The sequence below is a fragment of the Lycium ferocissimum genome, chromosome 7 (assembly GCF_029784015.1).
Source record: "Lycium ferocissimum isolate CSIRO_LF1 chromosome 7, AGI_CSIRO_Lferr_CH_V1, whole genome shotgun sequence".
NCBI lineage: Eukaryota > Viridiplantae > Streptophyta > Magnoliopsida > Solanales > Solanaceae > Lycium > Lycium ferocissimum.
Window position 1 is genome coordinate 41802866 of NC_081348.1, and position 21850 is coordinate 41824715.

A 21850-nucleotide genomic window follows, 5' to 3' on the forward strand; every position below is an offset into this window, starting at 1 on the left:
TAATACATAAAATAATCATGCATTTCCCTTCTTCATGATTAGTACAATAATTTTGTTCTATAATTTTTTGGCAGTAGAAGTTGGTTGACAAATGTCAATCAATTCACGTGAAGATTGAGAGAAGAACATGTTTTTGTTACTCATTATAAATGCCAACATTTACCTACTCCTATTCAATTTAAAACTAACCAAAAACACAAGATGTAAAGTATTAGAAAGACTGGCAATCATATCATTACACCAGTTTATTCAAAAAGTAGTCAAAGTTTCACATATAACTGAGGATTTTGAGTAAAATAAGTGACATAAATGAGAGCCAAGAAAGTAGGTTTACAGATAGAAAAGAGATTTGGTGTACAGTTGGAGACCTCATTAAATGATGATAATGGCGTTTTATGCCTGTGACCACCCATTGCTCAAAATCTATTTTAATTTTACAAAAATCACCTTTCAGATTTTTCAGTCTTTCTGTCATTCATTAAAAATCAAGACCATGGGACCATGTGAGGACCTTAATTACGTGCCGGTGAGAGAGTCACAAAAACCAGACTTTCTTTACATCTAGGGAAGTAATAAGTACTATAAATATACCCTTTCGTCAGTTGAGACAAACACACCCAAGAATTCATAACTTACATTTTTTTGTTATGTACAAGATGGGGCTTCAGTCCCTTTGTGGCAGAGTCTTTCTAGGACTATTCCTGTCTTTACTACTCTGTAGTTTCTGCATTGCTGATGACAAGCCAATAAAGGTGGTTGGTTTTGGAGAATGCGCTGATTGCAAAGAGAGTAACATAAACACCATTCATGCACTCTCAGGTACTCTCTATAATTTAATATGAGTGCATGTCAACTGTTTTACTATGTATACGGGCAAATTTTTGCCCTTTCTTTAATTAAATTTGTTACTTAATCAAAAAATTAAAAGAAACTGTCTCACAATGAACGGGTGACGGAATGAACTATTGTCTCTTGATATGGTAGAGTTGAGTTAAGCCCAATGTCCATTTTCCAAACATGGTATTAGAATAAGGCTCATCCTGGTTATTGTATTCTCCAACATTGGATCACACATTTTCTTGTCCATGCTGCAGAGTTCTGGTCTTGAGCATGCAGGAGTATAACGTGTCACTCATTGGTTGACAATTGCTAGTCTTTTTATATGGTTTTTAAAGATCCTCACTTATTGAGCTAGCTTTTGACTTAATGTGTCTAAAAATTTCTTAGTAGATTTCCATAACAATGTTATATTATTGGTTTCAGGGCTTCATGTAAGCATTGACTGCAAGCTTGAAAATGGAGAGATCAAAACGAGGGGTGAAGGACAGCTTGACAGAGATGGCAAGTTTGAAGTAGCACTTCCTAAGGAGATGATGAAAGATGGCAAGCTAAAAGAAGAATGCTATGCCCAATTACACAGTGCATCAGCTGCACCATGTCCAGCACACAATGGCATTGAATCCTCCAAGATCGTGACCATCAAAACAGATGGAGAACACGCATTGAAACCAGCTGGAAATCTTAAGTTCTCAACACCCTTGTGCACTTCAGCTTTCTTGTGGCCTCACTTCAAGTACCCACCATTGCCAACGTTGCCACCTTTCCCAAAAGACCATCCTTGGAAGAAGAAATTCCCTAATTTGCCACCATTGCCCCCACTGCCACCATTGAAACACTGGGGCCACCCTTTTCCTCTTCCCCCTCTTCCTCCCATTTTTAAAAAACCATGTCCCCCTCCGGCCGTTCCAGTTTACAACCCAACACCAAAGCCCACACCAGAGCCACCAGTAGTAAAGCCACTTCCCCCTCCAGTTCCCGTTTACACACCAAAACCAATGCCTCCTCCTGTTCCCGTTTACACACCAACACCAAAACCAATGCCTCCTCCTGTTCCCGTTTACACACCAACACCAAAACCAATGCCTCCTCCTGCTCCCGTTTACACACCAACACCAAAACCAATGCCTCCTCCTGCTCCCGTTTACACACCAAAACCAATGCCTCCTCCTGTTCCCGTTTACAAACCAAAACCAATGCCACCTCCGGTTCCTGTTTACAAGCCCAAACCGAAGCCACCAGTAGAGAAGCCTAAGCCTCCACCAGTTCCTACCTACAAACCAAAACCAAAGCCTCCTCCAGTTCCCGTCTACAAGCCCAAACCAGAGCCTCCAGTTAAGAAGCCATGCCCCCCTAAAATGCCAAAACCAAAGCCTCCTCCAGTTAAAAAGCCATGCCCCCCTAAAGCGCCCACTTACAAACCCAAGCCCAAACCAGAGCCACCAGTAGTAAAACCACTTCCTCCTCCAGTTCCAGTTTACAAGCCACCAGTAGTGAAGCCACTTCCTCCACCAGTTCCAGTTTACAAGCCACCAGTAGTGAAGCCACTTCCACCACCAGTTCCAGTTTACGAGCCACCAGTAGTAAAACCTCTACCACCACCTGTTCCAATTTACAAGCCACCATTCTACAAAAAGCCATGCCCACCACTTCCACCTTTCCCTAAAGTTCCTCCATTCCACCATCCATTCTTCCCACCACTTCCTCCTAAAGTTCCTCACCCATAGACCAAAACATTAAATTGAAGATTTCCTTTGGGTGCATGTAGGGCTGTATCTTTTTTCGTGCAGCCTTTGAAAATTATTTGCAATTTATGAAATAAGATTAAAAGAAGAAACATTCAAGAGATATAATGCTTGAGAATGTGAAAGGAAAACATCAGAGAAATAGGGAAGTTCATGGGGTGGTTTGTTTAGTTGAGTTTTCATGCAAATTAATGTTTGTATATCTTCAAGTGAATCATGGTCCGGTGAATAATCGTGGTATGCTAGTAGTGTAAGCGTTCAAGAACGGATCTTTTTACTTTCTTGTTATGTTATTGGTTTTTAGTCATTCATGGAAACTTGTACTAGTGATCTCTTTTTTAATATACTGTTGGCTTTTGTCATTCACGTAAACTTGTAACTGGTCCTTTCTTAATATATTATTGGTCTTTGTTATTCATGGAAACTTGTACTAGTCCTCTTCTTCTTCTTCTTCTTCTGCTGGACAAGCAATGGGTGAACTACAAAGACTTCTCCTTTTAATCTGAAAACTATAATAATCCTAGCCCATTCTAATGCTCCAAAGTTAATAGTGTCAATATTAGTATACTTATTAGAGCATAATAATCCATAGTAGTATTAATATTCAGTGATCATTGTCGATTGATAGAGATGACACCTCTGTAGTTTCTATCAATCTTTATCATAATCATTGTTGGCTTAAATGCTCATTTTCGGTTGCTATAAAGAGTCAAATTAATTACTACTATAGCAACTTCCACGGCTACTGACATTTTCCGTTAAATGCGTGCGTACCTCTACTTGTTTAGCTAAAATAGCAAACTTCCTATGATTAGCAATGATTAAGCAATTAACATAGAATAATTCATTAGCTTTGGGTACTACTTCTAATCAATATCATTCAATTTGTCGAGCTGTAATATCAAACTTCCTAGGAGTACCTTTTATACCAATGCCAGTCTTAATTATAAGTATTTAAGTTCTAATTTTTCATAACACTTGATCGTAAGTTCTCCACGGGACTTTTAACTTATTACTATTATTAATTTTTTTTGTTGCTTTCGTTTGAGAAATTGCGCACATGATTTAAAGTGATAATTAGAAGAGCAAAAAGGATCGCAAACAGTTTATAATTATGTGAATACTCTTCTAGCACAAATTAATAAAACAGAAAAAGTAAAAAATTTACCAGAATCGAAGTGATCAACAATGCAACATTTGGATTCCCTGCACACACTGAAAACCCAATAAAACGTTTGGGTTCATCATGCAAAAAGGTCTTGGGCTTTGTAAATGGGCTTTATAGATATTAACCTTCTTTAAAATGGGCCCATTAGCATCCCTGACGCATTTATCACGTGATTAGTTATATCTCTAACTAACTACGGTAAACTTTTCACCAACCACGGTAACCTTTAACCCAAGTCCTTTCTCTATCAGACTCTCCAACATCCTGACACCTGTTCCATCGAACTTATGCGTACCATAAGTTCTTTAAGGGCGCGATACATAACTTGGGAAACATTATATGTGAAAAATTAGAAAATTTATAGTCCGCGAAAAAAGTTATTTGGCTTGAGGGACCAAAAAATAAAGACAAGCAAAAAATAAGGATAAAAGTGCAAATGATCCCGTTTGGATTCATCATGCAAAAAGGATTTGGGCCTGGGCCTGTATATTTTTCCTTTATGTGACCTTTCGTAGCATCATTGCACCACTGACCGACTGAAGAGTATATCACGTGACTAGCCATATCCCTAACTAACCATGGTAAACTTTTCACCAACCACAGTCACTTTTAACCCAAATCTTTTCTTAATCAAACTCTCCAAGATCCTGACACCTGTCCCATCCAACGGCCACAAATATTCTTCCATAAATAATCCCCTTTCACATCTTCCTATATAACCATCCCCCTCGCTTAAACCCTAAGCACAAAAAAAAACCTTATTGTAAATCTTGAGTTGAAAAAAATATCTAGTATGGCAAATCCAAAGGTTTTCTTTGACCTAACCATCGGTGGGGCCCCTGCTGGTCGTGTTGTGATGGAACTCTACGCCGACACAGTTCCCAAGACAGCTGAGAATTTCCGTGCACTTTGCACCGGTGAGAAAGGTGTTGGAAAGATGGGGAAACCTTTGCACTACAAGGGGTCAACTTTCCACCGTGTGATTCCAGGTTTCATGTGTCAGGGTGGAGACTTTACTGCTGGAAACGGTACAGGTGGTGAGTCAATCTATGGTGCTAAATTTGCTGATGAGAACTTTGTAAGAAAGCATACTGGACCTGGTGTGCTCTCTATGGCTAATGCTGGACCTGGAACTAATGGTAGTCAGTTTTTTATCTGTACTGCTAAGACTGAATGGCTTGATGGGAAACATGTTGTGTTTGGTCAAGTTGTTGAAGGATTTGATGTGATTAAGAAGGCTGAAGGTGTTGGATCTAGCTCTGGAAGGTGCTCCAAGCCTGTTGTTGTTGCTGACTGTGGTCAACTTTCCTAGATCTGAACGTTGATCATGTTATGAAACGTTGATGATGATCTAGTTTATTATTATCAGTCTTTGTCGTTTTTAATTTTAATCTATCGTTACTGCTTTGTTTGGGTCGCGTCGAGGTCTAGGGTTGTGATGTAATTGGTGGTGGTTTTGCTTCCACCAGTTCATGTTGAATCTTATGACTACAATTAAATAAGGTTATAGATTTCCTGCTAATCTCATATTTCGGTTGAATGTTCTTCTTTTTGTTTTTGATCTAAAACTATGACTTTTTAAGCATAAGAATTTTAACCAGATTTATTTTGTGTTATTTTGCTGAAAAATAAGTGTTTAATTTTTTTTATTTTTATCCGAACACAATAAAAAATAATTTATCCAAACGTCATTATTTTGTTGTTTTCTTTTGGCCGATAAAGATGCGACCGACTTTTGACCGAGATGGTTCGCGTGAATTGATTTTGTCTGTCTTTTGCATAAGCTTTATCAGAGTTGTGGGTCCCACTTTTAGGAGCGATATTTATGGATCAAAATGAGTGGTGAGTATTGTGAGGGTCCACAATTGCAGGATGAGGCGCACCACCGGCGTGTAGTAGTACTAAATAAACTATGTAATTTGCCTCATTCTTACGCTTTCAAGTTTATTTGATAAAAAGTAATGAATGGCGTCATTAAACTTTCGAATGATTCTTTCTAATATCTGAATATGAAAGATAAAGAAAATATAGATCCGTATTAAAGTTAATATTCCAACGTAAAATAGAAGATTTGACATTATCATGTATCTCAAGAATTATAATGATGTAAACGTCTTCCGCTTTGTTCAATTTTATCTACATATTTTCAATTGTAACATTTTTTCCTTCTCAATATTGAATGATCTTTCATGAAATAGTCTACCTAGAAGTAAATTATATCCATTTAATCATCAGTATTAAGATCAACGGCTATTACTTTAATGGTAAAGGTCCAAAAATACACTTGACTCATAAATACCCTCCATTCATAAATACCCTCCATTCACCTATTGGTCCAAAAAAAACCCCTCCATCCACCTATTTGGTTCAAAAATACCCCCAACCTATTTTTTTTTGTTCAAGAATACCCCTCAAACTAACACCTTAATTATGATGGTATTTTTCCAATTTTAGAATGCCATGTGACTTGTTTTGATTGGCCACATATATTATTCAATTTAAAAATTAAACCCACTCATTACTTTTTTATTCTAGGAGTATTCAGGTCGAGGACTTCTCATGCGAGCTTCTTCCTTCTTCAAAAAGAATGTTGTATTTCTTCCTGTCAAGTTCTTTTGCGATTTATTACTCATAGCGAAATTCAATATTGAGTTCTTCTTTCTCTAGCGTCTTTTTTTCTTCTATTTTCCTCCATCTTTCAATCACTATTTTTTTTTCCTAGAATTTCTTTTGAGAACTTGAATCGTTTAATTGATTTCAATGCCTTTTTGTGGATTGGATTGTTAGGTGCTGCATTTTCTCCGCTACATGAAGAATGGTCTGTCTCTTTTCATACATCTTTGTAATTAATGTGAAAGTAACATGTCGCTATGCAATTTCCTGAACTCCTCCAGCATATATCCAAGGAGTTTTAGGCAAAAGAAGCAGTCTTTGCACCCTAACCCCCAATCTGTCTTTCCCACGTCGTCTTTTCATATCCGTTAATCATCACTATCGAATTAGCTATGTGTTTTTGGTTGTCCTGTAATTTTTGTAATCTTTATTTTTGTTTTCAAGTTTGAATCTTGAATACTTATTCAAAACTGGTTTCTACAGTTGGAAATTGGGTCTTGTAACTCTTTCTTTAGCATGGGATGACTTTTTTTCCTTATATTTTTCTGCATGTTATTTGATTATTTTGGACAGAAATCTGTTGCATATGATATTCCTGGTTGTAAAAATATCATCCACTCTTCTTTAAATACTTTGATTGAAAACACAAAAATAGAGAGAAAAATAGTAGCCAACAAAAATGACATCCATATTCTGGAAAATGGCATCTGAAATATATGTAACTCTATGAGTTGTTTATTGACCAAGAATAGAAGAGATGAAGGTTATCTTTTCAAATAGAAATCTATCTCAAGTTTGTCTTGTAGGTCTACAAACTGTGAGGCAATTGTGTCATATAATAAGAAAATGAAAGGAAGGTAATAGTACCATCTCCGCTTATCCAATGAAAACAAGAAGTTTCATCCAAGAATTGTCTCATTTATGTTCTTCGAATAAAATGTGGGTTTAAAAAAATGGGTCAACGGATTTGGGTTTCAATGTGGGTGGGGTTTAATTTTTAAATTAAATAATATATGTGGCCAATCAAAACAAGCCACGCGGCATTTTAAAATTGAAAAAATTCCATCAAAATTAAGGTGTTAGTTTCAGGGGTATTCTTAAGCCAAAAAAATAGGTTGGGGTATTTTTGGACCAAATAGGTGGATGGAGGGGTATTTTTGGACCAATAGGTGGATGGAGGGTATTTGTGAGCAATTTCCCATACGTTAGGGGTATTTTTGGACCTTTTCTGTTACTTTAAATAACTGGAGCCTTTAATAAACAATATTAAAAAGTGAATATTAAGTCTGATAATCAGGATTGAAAAATGTCGAGCACAATGTACTTCCAACAATCTTCGACCTTCAGGCCTCATTGGAATCTTAGAGTCAGTTCAGTGGCTAATGAAGAAACACAAAGGAAATAAATAGATCGCATACACTAAACAAACAACCATGATACAGTCTCCCATTTTTGTTATACATAATTTTATTAACAAAGAAATTACACTCGAATAGTTAAAATACTAAAGAAGGTTAAATATCGAATGAAAACATAAAACAAAAGAAATAATGATAAAGAGATGGTGTAGTTAAAATCTTCAATCTCATGTGAGAGAGCAAGGAAAAATCTGAATATCTAGATCACCAACATGTAACCATTGTTCTTGATAATTTTGTATCCTATATCAAGGTACCTTGTGTGCGACGAAGGCTAATAATGATTTCTCCTACCGTTGAATAATCAGAATAATCTCGGATAATAGCAACCATGAATCCAAAAAAAAAAAAAAAAAAAAACCGGCCCTAGTTGTTTTTCATCTACAGTGAACGGCTACAATAGTGTACCAGCTTGTAAAGAAGTGTGCCCCTCATTAAGTGTGTGTTGTATCCTGAAGCATTAGAACTAGGGGTGGGCGTTCGGTTATTTGGTTCGGTTGTTTTAAACTTCGGTTCGGCTATTTCGGTTTCGGCTTTTTGAAGGTGGACACCGAACCAAATTAGTTCGGTTCGGTTCTTTCGGTTTCGGTTTTTTGAAGTTTGGTTCGGTTCGGTTTTGATTTTTTCAAGTCGGTTTTTGATATGATATTAGAAGCGATTCCATTTACACGAATTCATATTCTCACTAATTCGTATTCTCAAAAGCAATAAAACATAAAATTAATAAATTGAAATCAAAATCAAACAAACACGATACATAAGAAAAGAAAATCATAATCATGATATAGGATTACTATGTGTTATATACATACAGTAAGAATAATTAAAAAAACACATAAAGGACATACATTAATCCTAAAGACACATCCTAGTAACCTTCCTTTGTTAAGGATATTACAATTGGGTTTTTTTTGGGCTTGTTACAATTGGGTTTTTTTGGGGCTTAAATTTAATGGGCCTGGACTATTTTAATATTTTTGAGTAATGTATTAAATTTCGGTTTAAACTGAAACACCGAAGAATCGAACTCTAAAAACCAAACACCGAAGTTTCTGAATAAACCGAAACCGAACCAAAAAAATCGAATTAATTCGATTTGGCCCAATTTTTCACTTTTTGGTATTTATGCCCAGCCCTAATTAGAACTGCCGCATTGGCATTTTTTGGGTCGTCAAGCTTTTGTTGATTTACACCTACCTAAACAAGTTCCATTTAGGTGTATGGATAAGTCATAGGTATGAACTTGGTGGTAAATTGTGGTTCTATAAAGTCCCTTTTTTTTGTTAGATTAGCCTTTGATTCTAGACACGTGATGAAGTTTATAATTGATTGTTTTTTTTTTCTTTTTCAAATAGTAAAAAGGGAGGAGCAAAATATCTTACCCTTTTCTTTCAATTAGAGCTTGTAGGTACACGTTTTCAACAAATGAACTAATTGGGGTTTACATCAATATGCATATCGAAGGATTCCTGAGTCAAGATTGGGACAGATATGAGCAAAGCAACTATAGATTCATAAAAGAACTACCAAAATTTTATTAAAGCAAAACCCTCGGATCAAAGGCTAATTTGATCTGTCCTAATGAACTCCAAAGTTATTAAGCAATTATAACTTTTTGAACTTGCATAATGAATTGCCCAAGTGACTTCTAATAGCAAGAGAGTTTAAAAATACTCTAAAAACTCGTTCAATAAATGCATAATCTAAACATCATGTATACAAGCGGCGTGCATCAAATACAAGAATAGACAGCTCACAACAAATAATCCATGCAAAAGTAATTAATTATGTAAGTTAGCAGTTAGAACTTTTTATGAAAACTTCTAAGAAATATCACTAACTTTTCTAGAAATAAACTTGATAAGCAAGTCTAACTAAAACCATTAAAATCTCAAAAAGAGAATCATAAAGCAAAACCTAAAATTCTGGAAAAGGGAAAAGAGAGATTTACCTTGGGTGACTGAGAGATAGAAGAGGAAGACGTGGCTGGTAAGCGTTGTAATGGAAGAGGAAGAGGGGCGAAACGGTAAGGTTCTAACCATGTTCATGATAACCCTAAGTCCATGTCATCGAGCTTAAGTCCTGCTTTTATATATATATATATTGCCCTAGATCTAATCCTTAATTAGCATAGCAGGAGGAGCTTATTTTAATGGGAAAATAACCCTCTATGACTATTTAGGAAAAATAATTATTCGAACCTATGTTTGTAAAATTATCCAAACTGGCCCAATTTTTACCCTCAGTTCAAAAGCCTGTTGTCTATCTGTACCCTCACTATAATTTTAAAAAATGTTGTATATTGTTGTACACAATTGAATTTTCTTGAATATAAACACCTCTTATACATTATTATACACTTTTATACAAGGTTGATACATTGTCTACTCCAGATGTATATAGTTGTATATTGCTATATAATGTTGCATATTGTGAAAGTGGCTATGCGAAGTGTAATTTAAAAATATGACTACGTTGTACATTATTGAAATTTTCTCGGTTATGCTTTGTTTTCAAAGCACTCCCTTCGAATACTAATACAAAATGGTGGTACTTCTAAAAAAAGCTAGCACATAAGTTATTATTTTTTCTGTTCAATTTAAGTGATACAGTTCAGATTTTGAGAGTCAATTTTATTTTTATTTTTTGACCGTGAATTTAGATATACAATTTTTTAAAAATAATTTCCATATTTAGAAACTACATAAAAAGCATTACAAGTCATAATAATTAACAATTTAAAATATTTAAAGAGCATACGAATAAATCGCGGTCAAAGATTTCTTGCTTGACTCTTGAAAAATGAAAAATATCACATAAATTGGGAGAGAGAGTAATTTTTAAGATGCTTGTTTAAAAAAGATTACATGTTGCTATATCGAAAAGTATTTTAGTTCTTGTTTCAACTTTCAACCATAAGACATACTCCTAATTGATTGTTGACGGAGAGAACATTCATTAATTTTTGTTAAACGAAGATTTGCCAAAGAGCTTGTACCTTGTAATCTTTGTTATTCTATGTGGCACTTTTTGAAATTTTTTAACCATTTTTTATTTTACTCTGAATAATAACATGTTAATAAACATAGAAATATAATATTATATCCAAGACCGCAAATTTGTGCTAAAGTCTTTTGCTTCGTTGAGCTCCGTGCTAAAATTCTTTTTTATTCCTAAATTATGTGCCAATCAAAATTCTAAACAACGTAAAGCTCCATTATACGTTTATAATAATGGGTCATTTAGGAGCTAGAGCTCACTTAAGAATGATTGTGCACCGTGCTATTGTTTTGAACCTTTCTAGAAAAGAGAGATTCTATTAGACTTGATCATGTTGTCAAATAAAGAAGAAGATATTACTATCTAATACTTCTTCCGTCTCAATTTATGTGATATAATTTTGACTAGGCACGGAATTTAAAAAAGAACGATAAACTTTTGAAAACTAGTGATCTAAAACAAGCCATAAATATGTGTGTGGCTGTAAATACTTTCCTTAAAGATAATATGTAAAGTTGTTCTAAAAAAAAAGTGTATCACACAAAATGAAATAAAGGAAATAACACATTAGACATCACATTTTATGGCTGAGAAGATTTTTGGCCTTCCTTGGGCAGTTACAGCCGGTAATGATTTTGTTTCTTGAACCATGCTTGATTATTTTTCCCAAATAACATCTTTAACCAGCTTTCGTTTTGATTGATGTAGAATTTAATATTTCCGCAAATGGTCAAAATTGCTAGATTATGCGAAATGAAATAATTTTATAATCTGTTAAAAAGTATTTTATTCCTTCCCCTAGCGTTGTCAAATTCGCTTGATTTTCTTTCTGTACGCCATAGGCAGTAGCTCCCCCGCGGGGGGGCGGGGGCGGGGGGGGGAAGCAAATTTAAACCATTCGTAAATGATCTAAAGTTGCCCATTAGCTAAAGCCGCTAACCCATAAGGACAAAATCCAGCCATTTTAATAACAGAGGGATAGAAGCGAGACACCTCTTTAATAAATGGCAAATTTGTTCTACTTCTCTTGGAGCCGTTTGGACATGATTTAAAATTAGTGATTTGAAATCATGATAATTTAAAATTGAAGTTTTGTTTGGACATGCAATTTCGATTTCTTAAATTGTATTTTTTCTCATAGACATAAAACCCTCACAATTTGTGAAAATCATCAAAACATTTCCAATTCTATCTTACCAATGAGCAAATCATAATTCCTATCAAAATTAATACGATATTGGAAGGCATTTCTAAAAAAGCACAACAATAATTGATTGAACTTTAATCAATAAAAAAAAAATTAATCATGAATTGTAGTGTAACTACTCTTTAATATAATTCCTTAACAGTAAATTTGTTATAAATATACTACCAACTTGCTCATCTTTTAATATTTGTTATAAATGGTTGGTAAATATATCTACCAACTTATGAATTTTTTTTACAAAATATAAATTCATGGGTCAAGTTGTACATTTAAAAAAATTTGAACCATGATTTAGAATCTCAAATCATATCTTTTAGGAGAATTTGAGATTTAAAATCATAATATGAGTTTTTTAGCCTTAATTTTGAAAGTAGCCAAATATTGATGTGCTGGACCTTGTGATAGAAATAGTCAAGGCTATTGTACCTATATTTATTTTGTTATTGTTATTATATTTGGAATAACTTTCTTTTCTTCTTCTGGAATCGCTTTGTTGAAGTTTAATTTGCATTTAGGGGATTTAATTATTCTTGAGGTTTTAGAGGTCTTTTTATTATTATTTTTTATGACCAAGAACGTGTGGCCATGTGTCCTAGCATTATTTCAGAATCTGAAATGATTGGATTCTCTGTTTCAAAAGGATGAAAAGAGAATTCACTCGCAACTAGGAAGTGGACAGCTTTGCCTTTTTCCTTAAAAAGAGTATCTGAGCACGAGAAAATCAAAAATTGAATTTTAAATTTTAGAATAGTTATATTAGGTGTTTATAATTGATATCTAAATTTAATTTTTTTATGTAAATTTCTTAATAAAATTCAGATACAGAATTTAAATAAGAGCTACTGAATTCGGTCAACTCGTATATACCTTCTAGCTCCACGCCTATCTCGATTCTCGAGGAGGTGAAGGAATTTATTTTCTCGACCACATTCATTGATGCGAAATTTGAGTTGAGAATAATGGTTGTAAACTTCTAAAACTTGCTACAATCTTTGGCGGAAACTGGTGGTCTTTGACCTTGGAGAACATTATTGGCTCCACTAAAACTTTTAACAGTCATATTCTTTATTTCTATTCTAGGGTGGTTGTGCACCAGACATGTTTAACTATGTTTAGAGTCTAATCATTTGTCGGATCTTACATGTGTGAGTAATCAAGGTAGTATTTAACCAATCCAATGAATAAATAACATGTGTCTGGATAAGTCTGTTATTATTGAATCGATAATTAATTGATGGACATTCTCACCTCAATTTAATAGGAGTGCGCATAAGTTTTACTCCCTCCGTCCATTTTTACTTATCTTGAATTGACTTGACATCTCCTTAAGGAGCCATAAATAGAGTGATAATTTTACTCACCCCCTAATTATTACTAAGTCATCTAATGGTTAAAATCAATCAAATATACTTTTAGTTGTTCAACCACTAACACCCAACTCAATAATTATTACCGAAACATCATCTAATGGTTAAAATCAATCAAATATACTTATGTTTTTGTTTTCAACCACTAACATATTTTTAATATACACGACAAGTAAAAATAGACGGAAGAAGCAATATAATTTGTATATTGTCCTCAAATCTGGCTATTTATATATTGTCCTTAAATCTGACAAATATGCAACCTACTCACGTATATGTCGCAGGTAGGAAGTGGGGTGGACAAATCTCTCAATTTTACCTTCAAACCGATTTTTCACTTGCGCAAATCCATCTCTTTTACTAACTCTTTACAAACACAACAAATATAACTCATTATAAAGTGAAAAAGAGAGCTCTTCCTAATCAACTAGGGACATTTTCTTTTAAAATAGAGAAAAGACATGTTTTAACCAACTCTCGAAAACTCACTTTAAGAACTAAACTTAACTTCTATTTATTTTTTAACAACTTACGTTTCAATTGTTTGCCAAAAAAATAATACCACTCTCACAATGGGAGGTGTATTCACTGTGTGTATATATATTTTTAATATACATTGCTTGAATACATCATAAAAATTACCAACACATCATTTTTTGTTTTTCCTTTTATTATTATTTTTCTTTCTCTTTCTTCTTCTTTCTCCTCATCCTCACCCTACTTTTATCAACCACCATTGTATATTGTCCTCAAATCTGGCTAAAAAAAAATTCATTATATATTGTCATCTTAAATTTCATCAAATTCCTTAAAAGAAAAAAAAAAATCATGCTTTAACCCACATCCACAACCACTACCATTTCTATTTCTTCTACGCACCATTATTAGCAAACTCATTTCTTCCATAACTTTATTTTGAAAGAAAATCAAAATCTCTCAACCACCACCATTTTACCTTCGAACCGATTTTTTCATAACTTTATTTTTGAAAGAAAATCAAAATCCATCTTTCTAGCAAACCCATTTCTTCCACCACCATTATTAGCAAACTCATTTCTTCCATAACTTTATTTTTAAAAGAAAATTAAAATCAAAATCAAAATCAAAAAATCAAAAAATGGTGAATTTTTATTTTTAATTGTATAATGTTTATTTTATTTTTTAATTGTATAATTTTTATTTTATTTTTTAATTTATAATAATATATATATATGAGCTCATTTTTTTATTTTTCAAATTATTATTTTTTTTTTTTTTTGCCACGTGAAAAAAAACAATTGAAACGAGTTGTTAAGCTCTTAAGTTTAGTTGCCTAATCAACTAGGGACATTTTCTTTTAAAATATTATTCACAACTTTTCTAACAAGATTTGTCGGAGAAATACTTTTTGCACTTCGAACAATTTGAAGAAAACAAAAGCATACACTTCGTTAACTTTCGAAGTCATTATTATTATTATTATTATTATTATTATTATTATTATTATTATTATTATTATTATTTTTATTTTTATTTGTAATTTGAAAGGTGTAACTCATTTATTCACAACGGCCCTTCTGAAATTCCATTGCTTACGGAGCAAGAACAACAACAACATCAACACTAATATTAATAAATGAGATAACTTTTACTCTAAACAATGTCCAAATCTTTGAAGTTTAACGGAAACTATTTCATTCACATTACCATTAACATCTATAGTACAGTTTTAACTTATCTTCTTCTAATAATCATGGCCAATTATATCTAATCAGCAGATATAAACAGTAATAATGATAGTACATTGGACTATAATATATACTAGAATGTCTAAATAGGGAATCTTAAGTTTACATTGGACTATAATATTTATTTACTAGAATGTCTAAATGGGGAATCTTAAGTATTAGAGTTAGTGTTTGTGGACTAATCAACGTGTTGCCCATTTTCATTAGTGTATACTAAAACTTTATGTTTTATATGAAAAGATAGATGTATTCAAACCAAATGGAATATCTGAATTAGGATAGAGATGGTACTAATTTACAAAATATAATGATCTTATGATCAGTCAAAGGTACAACCCACTGTTCGAAGCTCCCGCTATGCGAGGGAGAGGGGATCGAACGCGTAAATGAAAATGTACAGTCCATAATGGGCTTAGTCCATATGATTCAACTAAGACATCTTATGGATATTATCCATCCATTACGGGCTTCGGAAATACCCTTTTTATGCCGCTGTTTAAAGTTGGGTCATTTGCACTTTTGTCTCTATGTTGTGTTGGTCTTTAATTTTTGTCCTTTAAATGGGCTGGTCTCTAATTTTTTCCCTTCAAAGTCGAACTTATGCATAAGTTACAGATCATAACATCAACAAGTTATGCCCGCGCTCTTAAATAACTTATGTCTTGCTAGACATAAATTCGATTTTGAAGGACAAAAATTAAAGACCAATCCATTTGAAGGACAAACCGTGCAATTACTTCTTTAAAGTTTATGGCTCAATAGGTAAATTTGTCTATCATAAGAAACATCCAATAATGCGATTTGGAGTGGGCAATTCGCAGGAATGCCCTTATTTTGGGGGTGGTCTTTAATTTTTATCCATTAAATTGGTGGTCTTTAATTTTTGTCCTCCGTTACCCCCCTGGTTTCGGGTTCGAATCCCCGCTCAGTCAAAAAAAAATTTTTTTAAAAAAAAAAAAAAAAAAAACTCAAAGTAGAGTTTGTATTCGTAGTGACAGAAATTTGCTTGCAAAACTCTGCCTCCTTCAGGCAGAGTTTGAAACTCTACCTTAAGAACGTCAAACTCTGCCTGATCAGTTAGGGTTTTGAGGCAAACTTTACCTCAAGGTAGAGTTTTGCCTTATATCTGAATACAAAACTCTACCTGTAGGCAGAGTTTTGCATGTGAGGTAGAGTTATGCAAACTCTGCGTGCAGGGCAAAACTCTGCATGTAGGTACATGCAGAGTTTTGCATTCAAAATTCTGCATGAGGTAGAGTTTTGCATGCAAAACTCTTTCTTACGAATCCAAACCTCTGCCTTGCGATTTTATTTTATTTTTTAACTGAGCTGGGGTTCGAACCCAGAATCTTGAGGTATTAGGCGAAGGGAAAAAATTAAAAACCACCAATTCAAGAGGCAAAATAAAAGACCAGTGCTTTTGACGGGCAATCCGCACAAAAAAAATGATTTGGAGTTGCAGGTGTTCAGAAAGTAGACTCAAAAGGGAAAATTATTTTGGATTTAGGTTAAAAAGATATAACAATCATGTAACTAGTAGATAGAATTTCCAGAAGTAGTATAATAATTAGGAGTTTTTTTCTAAGAAAGTCATGTGCCTTGTAAAGGAAATCTTAGCCGCTCGTTATTAAAGGGATAATTTCAGATTAAAGAACAAGAGGTAAGTATTTACTTATTGGTGTCGAGAGCTATTAGTATTTTTTAGTATTTTATAAATAATAATGGAAAAATCGAGATATCAAGCTAAGCTATTCAATTGGATTGGGCTTCGGTGGGGGGTATGATGTGTGTAGGCTTGAGTACCATTCGTTCTTAAGTATTAAACATCATTGATCTACACTCATTTCACAAGGTGCTCTTATTCTCTCTCTCTCTCTCTCTCTTTTTTTTTTTTTTTTTTGCATCACTTGCATGTGTATGCTCGTTTAATTGTTTTGTTTGTGAGCTCCTTAACAAAAGAAACAGACTTGAACTTCATTATAGCTTTCGTTTGTCAATAATGACTTTCCGATGACCCAAGGATGGAGGATCTTTAAGAGTCGATGTAATAATAAAGGGCCTTATAATATTTTCGAGACTTGTCGTTATGAAGTCCAGTACTAATTAGTTATCGTGAAAGCGAATTGAGACACAATAACAAATAACGATTATGTGAATCTTGAACCATAATGTCACGAGGGAGTCCTAGTGATTTGTCGACAGCTTGCACAACTAAAGCTATTCGTTTTTTTTTTTGAAAAAAAAAAATAAAAAATTATGAACTAAGTAGGCGTTTGTCTATAGAAACCAAAAAAAAAAAAATCACTTTTTCTGAAATTTTTGAAGTTGGAGTTGGATTTGGAGTTGTGTTTGGCCATAGTTTTTGCAAATAATATTTGATCGTTGAAATGTACTTTTTCTAAAAAAACATAAAATGATTTGTACCCCCACAATTTTTAAAAACTAGAAAGACCATAATGTCCGAGGGAGTCCTACTGAAAGCAATTAATAAACATAATCGTAGGCGTTTGGCTAGAAATATAGCAAAAAAAAATCACTTTTTTTGAATTTTTTAAGTTGGAGTTGGATGGAGTGTGTTTGGTAAGATAATATTTGATGGTTTCTTTCTCCCACAATTTCTATCAAGACCACAAAGCAATTAATAAACATAATCGGTAGAAAATATAAACTTACACCGGCGGTTTGGAGGCTTTCCAGACATGGTTTCTTTTAAAATATAACATCTCTAAAGTCTAAATATGACTTTGTTGCAAAATTCCCACATGCTTCTTTTCTTTTAAAGGCTTTTCAGCACATGATGTCAATATTTGTTGGAGTGGAGAGCAACTGAGTAACATAAGTTGCCTCTGACCAGTGAAAATAGTTGTATGAATTTTTAGGGTAAAAATTGAGCAACATAAAAACTTTTGGGGTAAAAATTGAAAAGAGAAAAACAAAAATAAAGGTCCAAAACAAAAATGAAAAAAGTGAAAAACAAGGTTTTGATTGTTTTTTCAAATTCCAAATGCAACTTCAAGTTTCATTTGAAATTTTTATGGCCAAACACCATAGAGTGAAAAAAATAAAAAAATTCTTGAAAAAAGTGAATAAGTCTCATGGCCAAATGGGTCCTTAAGCTATTCGTTTAGATTGTTACTCCAGTATTTGAATATGTATGTACGAAGTAAGAATTACTTTGATTAAGACAAATAGTGAAAATAGCATAATAATTTATAGAGAAGAAAGGAAATATGATTAAGGTCAGTTGTAGGTAAGCCTGTTAACCGGTTCAATCGGATCCGGACCGGTAACCGGTTATAAAACCGGCCGATTTCCGGTCTAAAAATTGGAATTGGCCACCGGCTCCGGTTTACCGCTTTCAAACATGAAAATCGGAACCGGACCGGTCCAAAACATTAGAATACCCTTTTTTTTTGTATAGTATAAATATATATTTTAGTATTTATTAGTATATTGTAGGTATATTTATATATGTTATATAAGTTTATAAGTAAAATTTATATATTTACTAACTAACAGCATATACGTATATATATATTAAGTTATATGCTTAAGTTATACTACATATACCTAAAATATACTAAGAATATACTTATATATATCAATATACTTAGGTTATATAACTTATATATATATATATATGTTATAATATATATACTATATATAGTTATATATATATATATACTATATATACTTTTAAGTTATATGTATACTATATATACTTATATATGTTTAAGTTATATGTATTATAACTTTATAACTTAAGTTTTTTCTAAGTTTATAAATTCCTATTTTATAAATTAAGTATATTTATATTACAAGCATATTCTTAGTATATTTTAGTTATTTTTCAAGTATATAACTTTCTAGTTTTTAATTTAAGTAGATGTATATTATAAGTAGATTCTTAATATATTTTAGGTATATTCCTAATTTAATATAAGTAAAAATATGAACACAAGTAAATAGAATAAAGCTCAATGAACCATATATTTTATTCATTCATGGATAACATTTATTTGCAAGTTGTAATTTTTTTTAACTTGCAAATAATACATGAGTTGCAAAGAAATAGTAGAATAATAAAATAAAAAAATGTCAATCATTTGGCTAATATCCGGCATATCATATTCGGTCATGGAGATATCTTCAAAGTCTTCCATTTGGTCCACTCCACTTGCTATCAAATCTTCAATCTCTTTCTCTTCGCCTTCCACCGCTTCTAAGTTTTGGTTGCATCGCTCCGATCTAATCCAATCGCGAATGCACACTAGTACTTGCAAGCTAAATCAGGATAATGAGTGTCTATGGTCTCCAATTTGTTGTCTTCCTTGGCTAAATGCACTCTCCGAAGCTACGGTTGATATTTGAACCGTAAGGATATCTCGAGTCATTCTTGAAAGTATCGGATGACTCGCCTTGTATTTCTTCCACCATGCTAAGACGTCCAAATCATCTAGTTGGTTGATATCCACATTTAGGCCGCATCAAATAAAAGTGATATTCATCAAAGTTTGCATTATGAGAAGGAGTTGGATGTGAATGTAAAATTTTTAAGTGCAACAAACCCGATAAGCCCTTTTTGCTACTTTGAGAAGTAGTAGGGCGTGAAACAGCAGGTGTAGCATTTTCTTCCAAATTAGAATAATGACTAAAAACTTTTCTAAACTCGGCATCAATTGCGAGCTCGACTTCAATTAAAGATGGTTCAACTTCCTCTTCAATTTCTAAAAAGGTATAAATTTGACCAACCAATGCTCTAGTATAAGACATTTTTAAACAAGGATTTAAAAGAGAACCCAATATAAATAAAGTTGGATGGAAAAAAATACTTCTTAAATTTTGTTGTCATGTTAAAAATAGCCGCTTGATAACCGGATTTATTTTTATACTCTTGTAAAACTTTAGCTATTTTCGCTAAGTAGGCTAAAATTTAGGTTACCGTGGGATAAAATTATCTAGAAAAAACAAGAGTTGCATTATAAATTTTTTGTAAAAGTTCAACACATTCCTTAACATCTTCCCAATCGGTAATATTTAATCAATCATCAGTAGCCGAATTAAAATGGTTGTGAACTTGTTGTATGGAAATCCTATAATCATATGCTTGTTGTAACATAATGTAAGTGTAGTTCCACCTAGTGTCAACTTGTACTTGAATTTTCCTAGGTCTAAGGTCATTTTCCACACAAGAATTCTTAAAATCTCTCGGTTTGCCTATTAGCATTACAAAAAGAAACGCAACCGCATTTCTAACTTTTTGAATAGAATCTTCAAAACACTCAAGACCATCTTTAACAATCAAGTTTAAAATGTGACAACTACATCTCACACGAAAAATATTTTTTAGCGGAGGGTTTAATTTCCTTTTTAAAAGACCAATCGCCTTTGTATTATTAGAAGCATTATCTAAAGCAATACAAAGTGTTTTTCTATAGATGTTAAAAAATCTCATAATAATAGACATTGAATTTGCTAAATTTTTTCCATCGTGACGAGTTTTCCCTTCATCATATAAAAAACCTATAATTCTTTTTTGCATCACCCAATTATTATCAACCCAATGACATGTAATAGCAAAAAAATCACATAACTTGTTAAATCATGCTTAAGACCCAAATCGGCAGCCCATATAAATGTAGAAACACTATAATTTAAAGAATATAAATACATAGTGCAAATAAAATCTATATTTTTTATACAAATCTATAACATCCGCTCTACAATGTACTTGTAGTCCCCGAATAATGAAGCCTCTCAAATGACGCGATTATAAAAACGTTGAATATAAGTAACAAACCATCAATATGAAAGCATAATGAGGCCCATATGGAAATAGCATAATGGGGGATAACGAGCATCAAAAGTTTTCACCATTTTTAACTATTTCTACACTCGTGTACATAGCAAAATTTTTTACCGATTCGTGAGTTTACCTTTCGTATTCATTTTCGAATATTTCCATTCATACTCATATTCATATCATTTACATTGCATATCATCCCAATATACATTAGCATTCGTAATCATATTGATGTCCATTTATATAGCATGGTTCGGTGTTTCACATACACAGCCTTACGGTGTCATACATGACCAAGGCTCGGGGTTATCCGTACCAATGCGTGTGCGCGCGCGTCATCATCTAGTATATCCATATTCACTATATTCTACCCGACTATAAGTTTTTCATAATAAATGTATACATTGCACATAAAAGTTTAAATTCTTCGTTTCATCACATCTAAATTACGTCGTATTTAGCTATTTGTCTTCATAAGCTTATTCATCGGAGAATATCGTAGGCTCGTAAAAATTTTCAAATTTTAAGAAGGTTGGCCTTAGGACCTTTCCGTTCTATTCTATCACGGTTTGTCTTCCGTTAGTATGTGATTGTGCGTGGCTTGAACTTAGAGAAAATTGGCGGCATCTCGTATATCATATATCGGCTCCCAAACATCATTAATAGCAGATTTTTGGGGGCTTGTGTTTTATCATCCATATTCATATCATCATTATCAATTTCATTAAAATTATAATCATAATGTATAATGTTGTTGCATTACCTCGTTTCTATATCTAATCCAAAGTGGATTATTTCCAACATCGAAATATCATATTACCTTAGATTAGTGTAGTTGAACCTCGGGTGCAAACACCTCATTCAAAACCTTTCACCTCATTAAAACCACCTTTCTAACACATAAACACTTGATTTTTAGCCTTTTGATCCTTGTGTTCTTTTGGACTTGAGTGAAATGTGCTTAG

General features: G+C 33.1%; 2 protein-coding genes across 2 annotated transcripts; both read left to right on the top strand.

The window, feature by feature from the left end:
• Positions 1-608: 608 nt before the first annotated feature.
• On the top strand, positions 609-3000 carry LOC132065118 (proline-rich protein 4). The gene is made up of 2 exons (XM_059458362.1): positions 609-819; positions 1264-3000. Exons 1-2 carry the CDS (start codon positions 648-650, stop codon positions 2562-2564), a joined length of 1473 nt encoding a protein of 490 aa, XP_059314345.1. The 5' UTR covers positions 609-647; the 3' UTR covers positions 2565-3000.
• Positions 3001-4481: 1481 nt separating this feature from the next.
• LOC132065119 (peptidyl-prolyl cis-trans isomerase-like) lies at positions 4482-5272 on the top strand. Its single transcript, XM_059458363.1, has one exon. The coding sequence runs from the start codon at positions 4544-4546 to the stop codon at positions 5060-5062; it is 519 nt and encodes a 172-aa protein (XP_059314346.1). The 5' UTR covers positions 4482-4543; the 3' UTR covers positions 5063-5272.
• The last annotated feature ends 16578 nt before the right edge of the window (positions 5273-21850 follow it).

Coding starts and splice junctions, on each gene's coding strand:
- LOC132065118 (XM_059458362.1), top strand. CDS start 648: ATGTACAAGATGGGGCTTCAGTCCCTTTGTGGCAGAGTCTTTCTAGGA. Junction 820..1,263: donor CACCATTCATGCACTCTCAG/GTACTCTCTATA, acceptor TATTGGTTTCAG/GGCTTCATGTAAGCATTGAC.
- LOC132065119 (XM_059458363.1), top strand. CDS start 4,544: ATGGCAAATCCAAAGGTTTTCTTTGACCTAACCATCGGTGGGGCCCCT.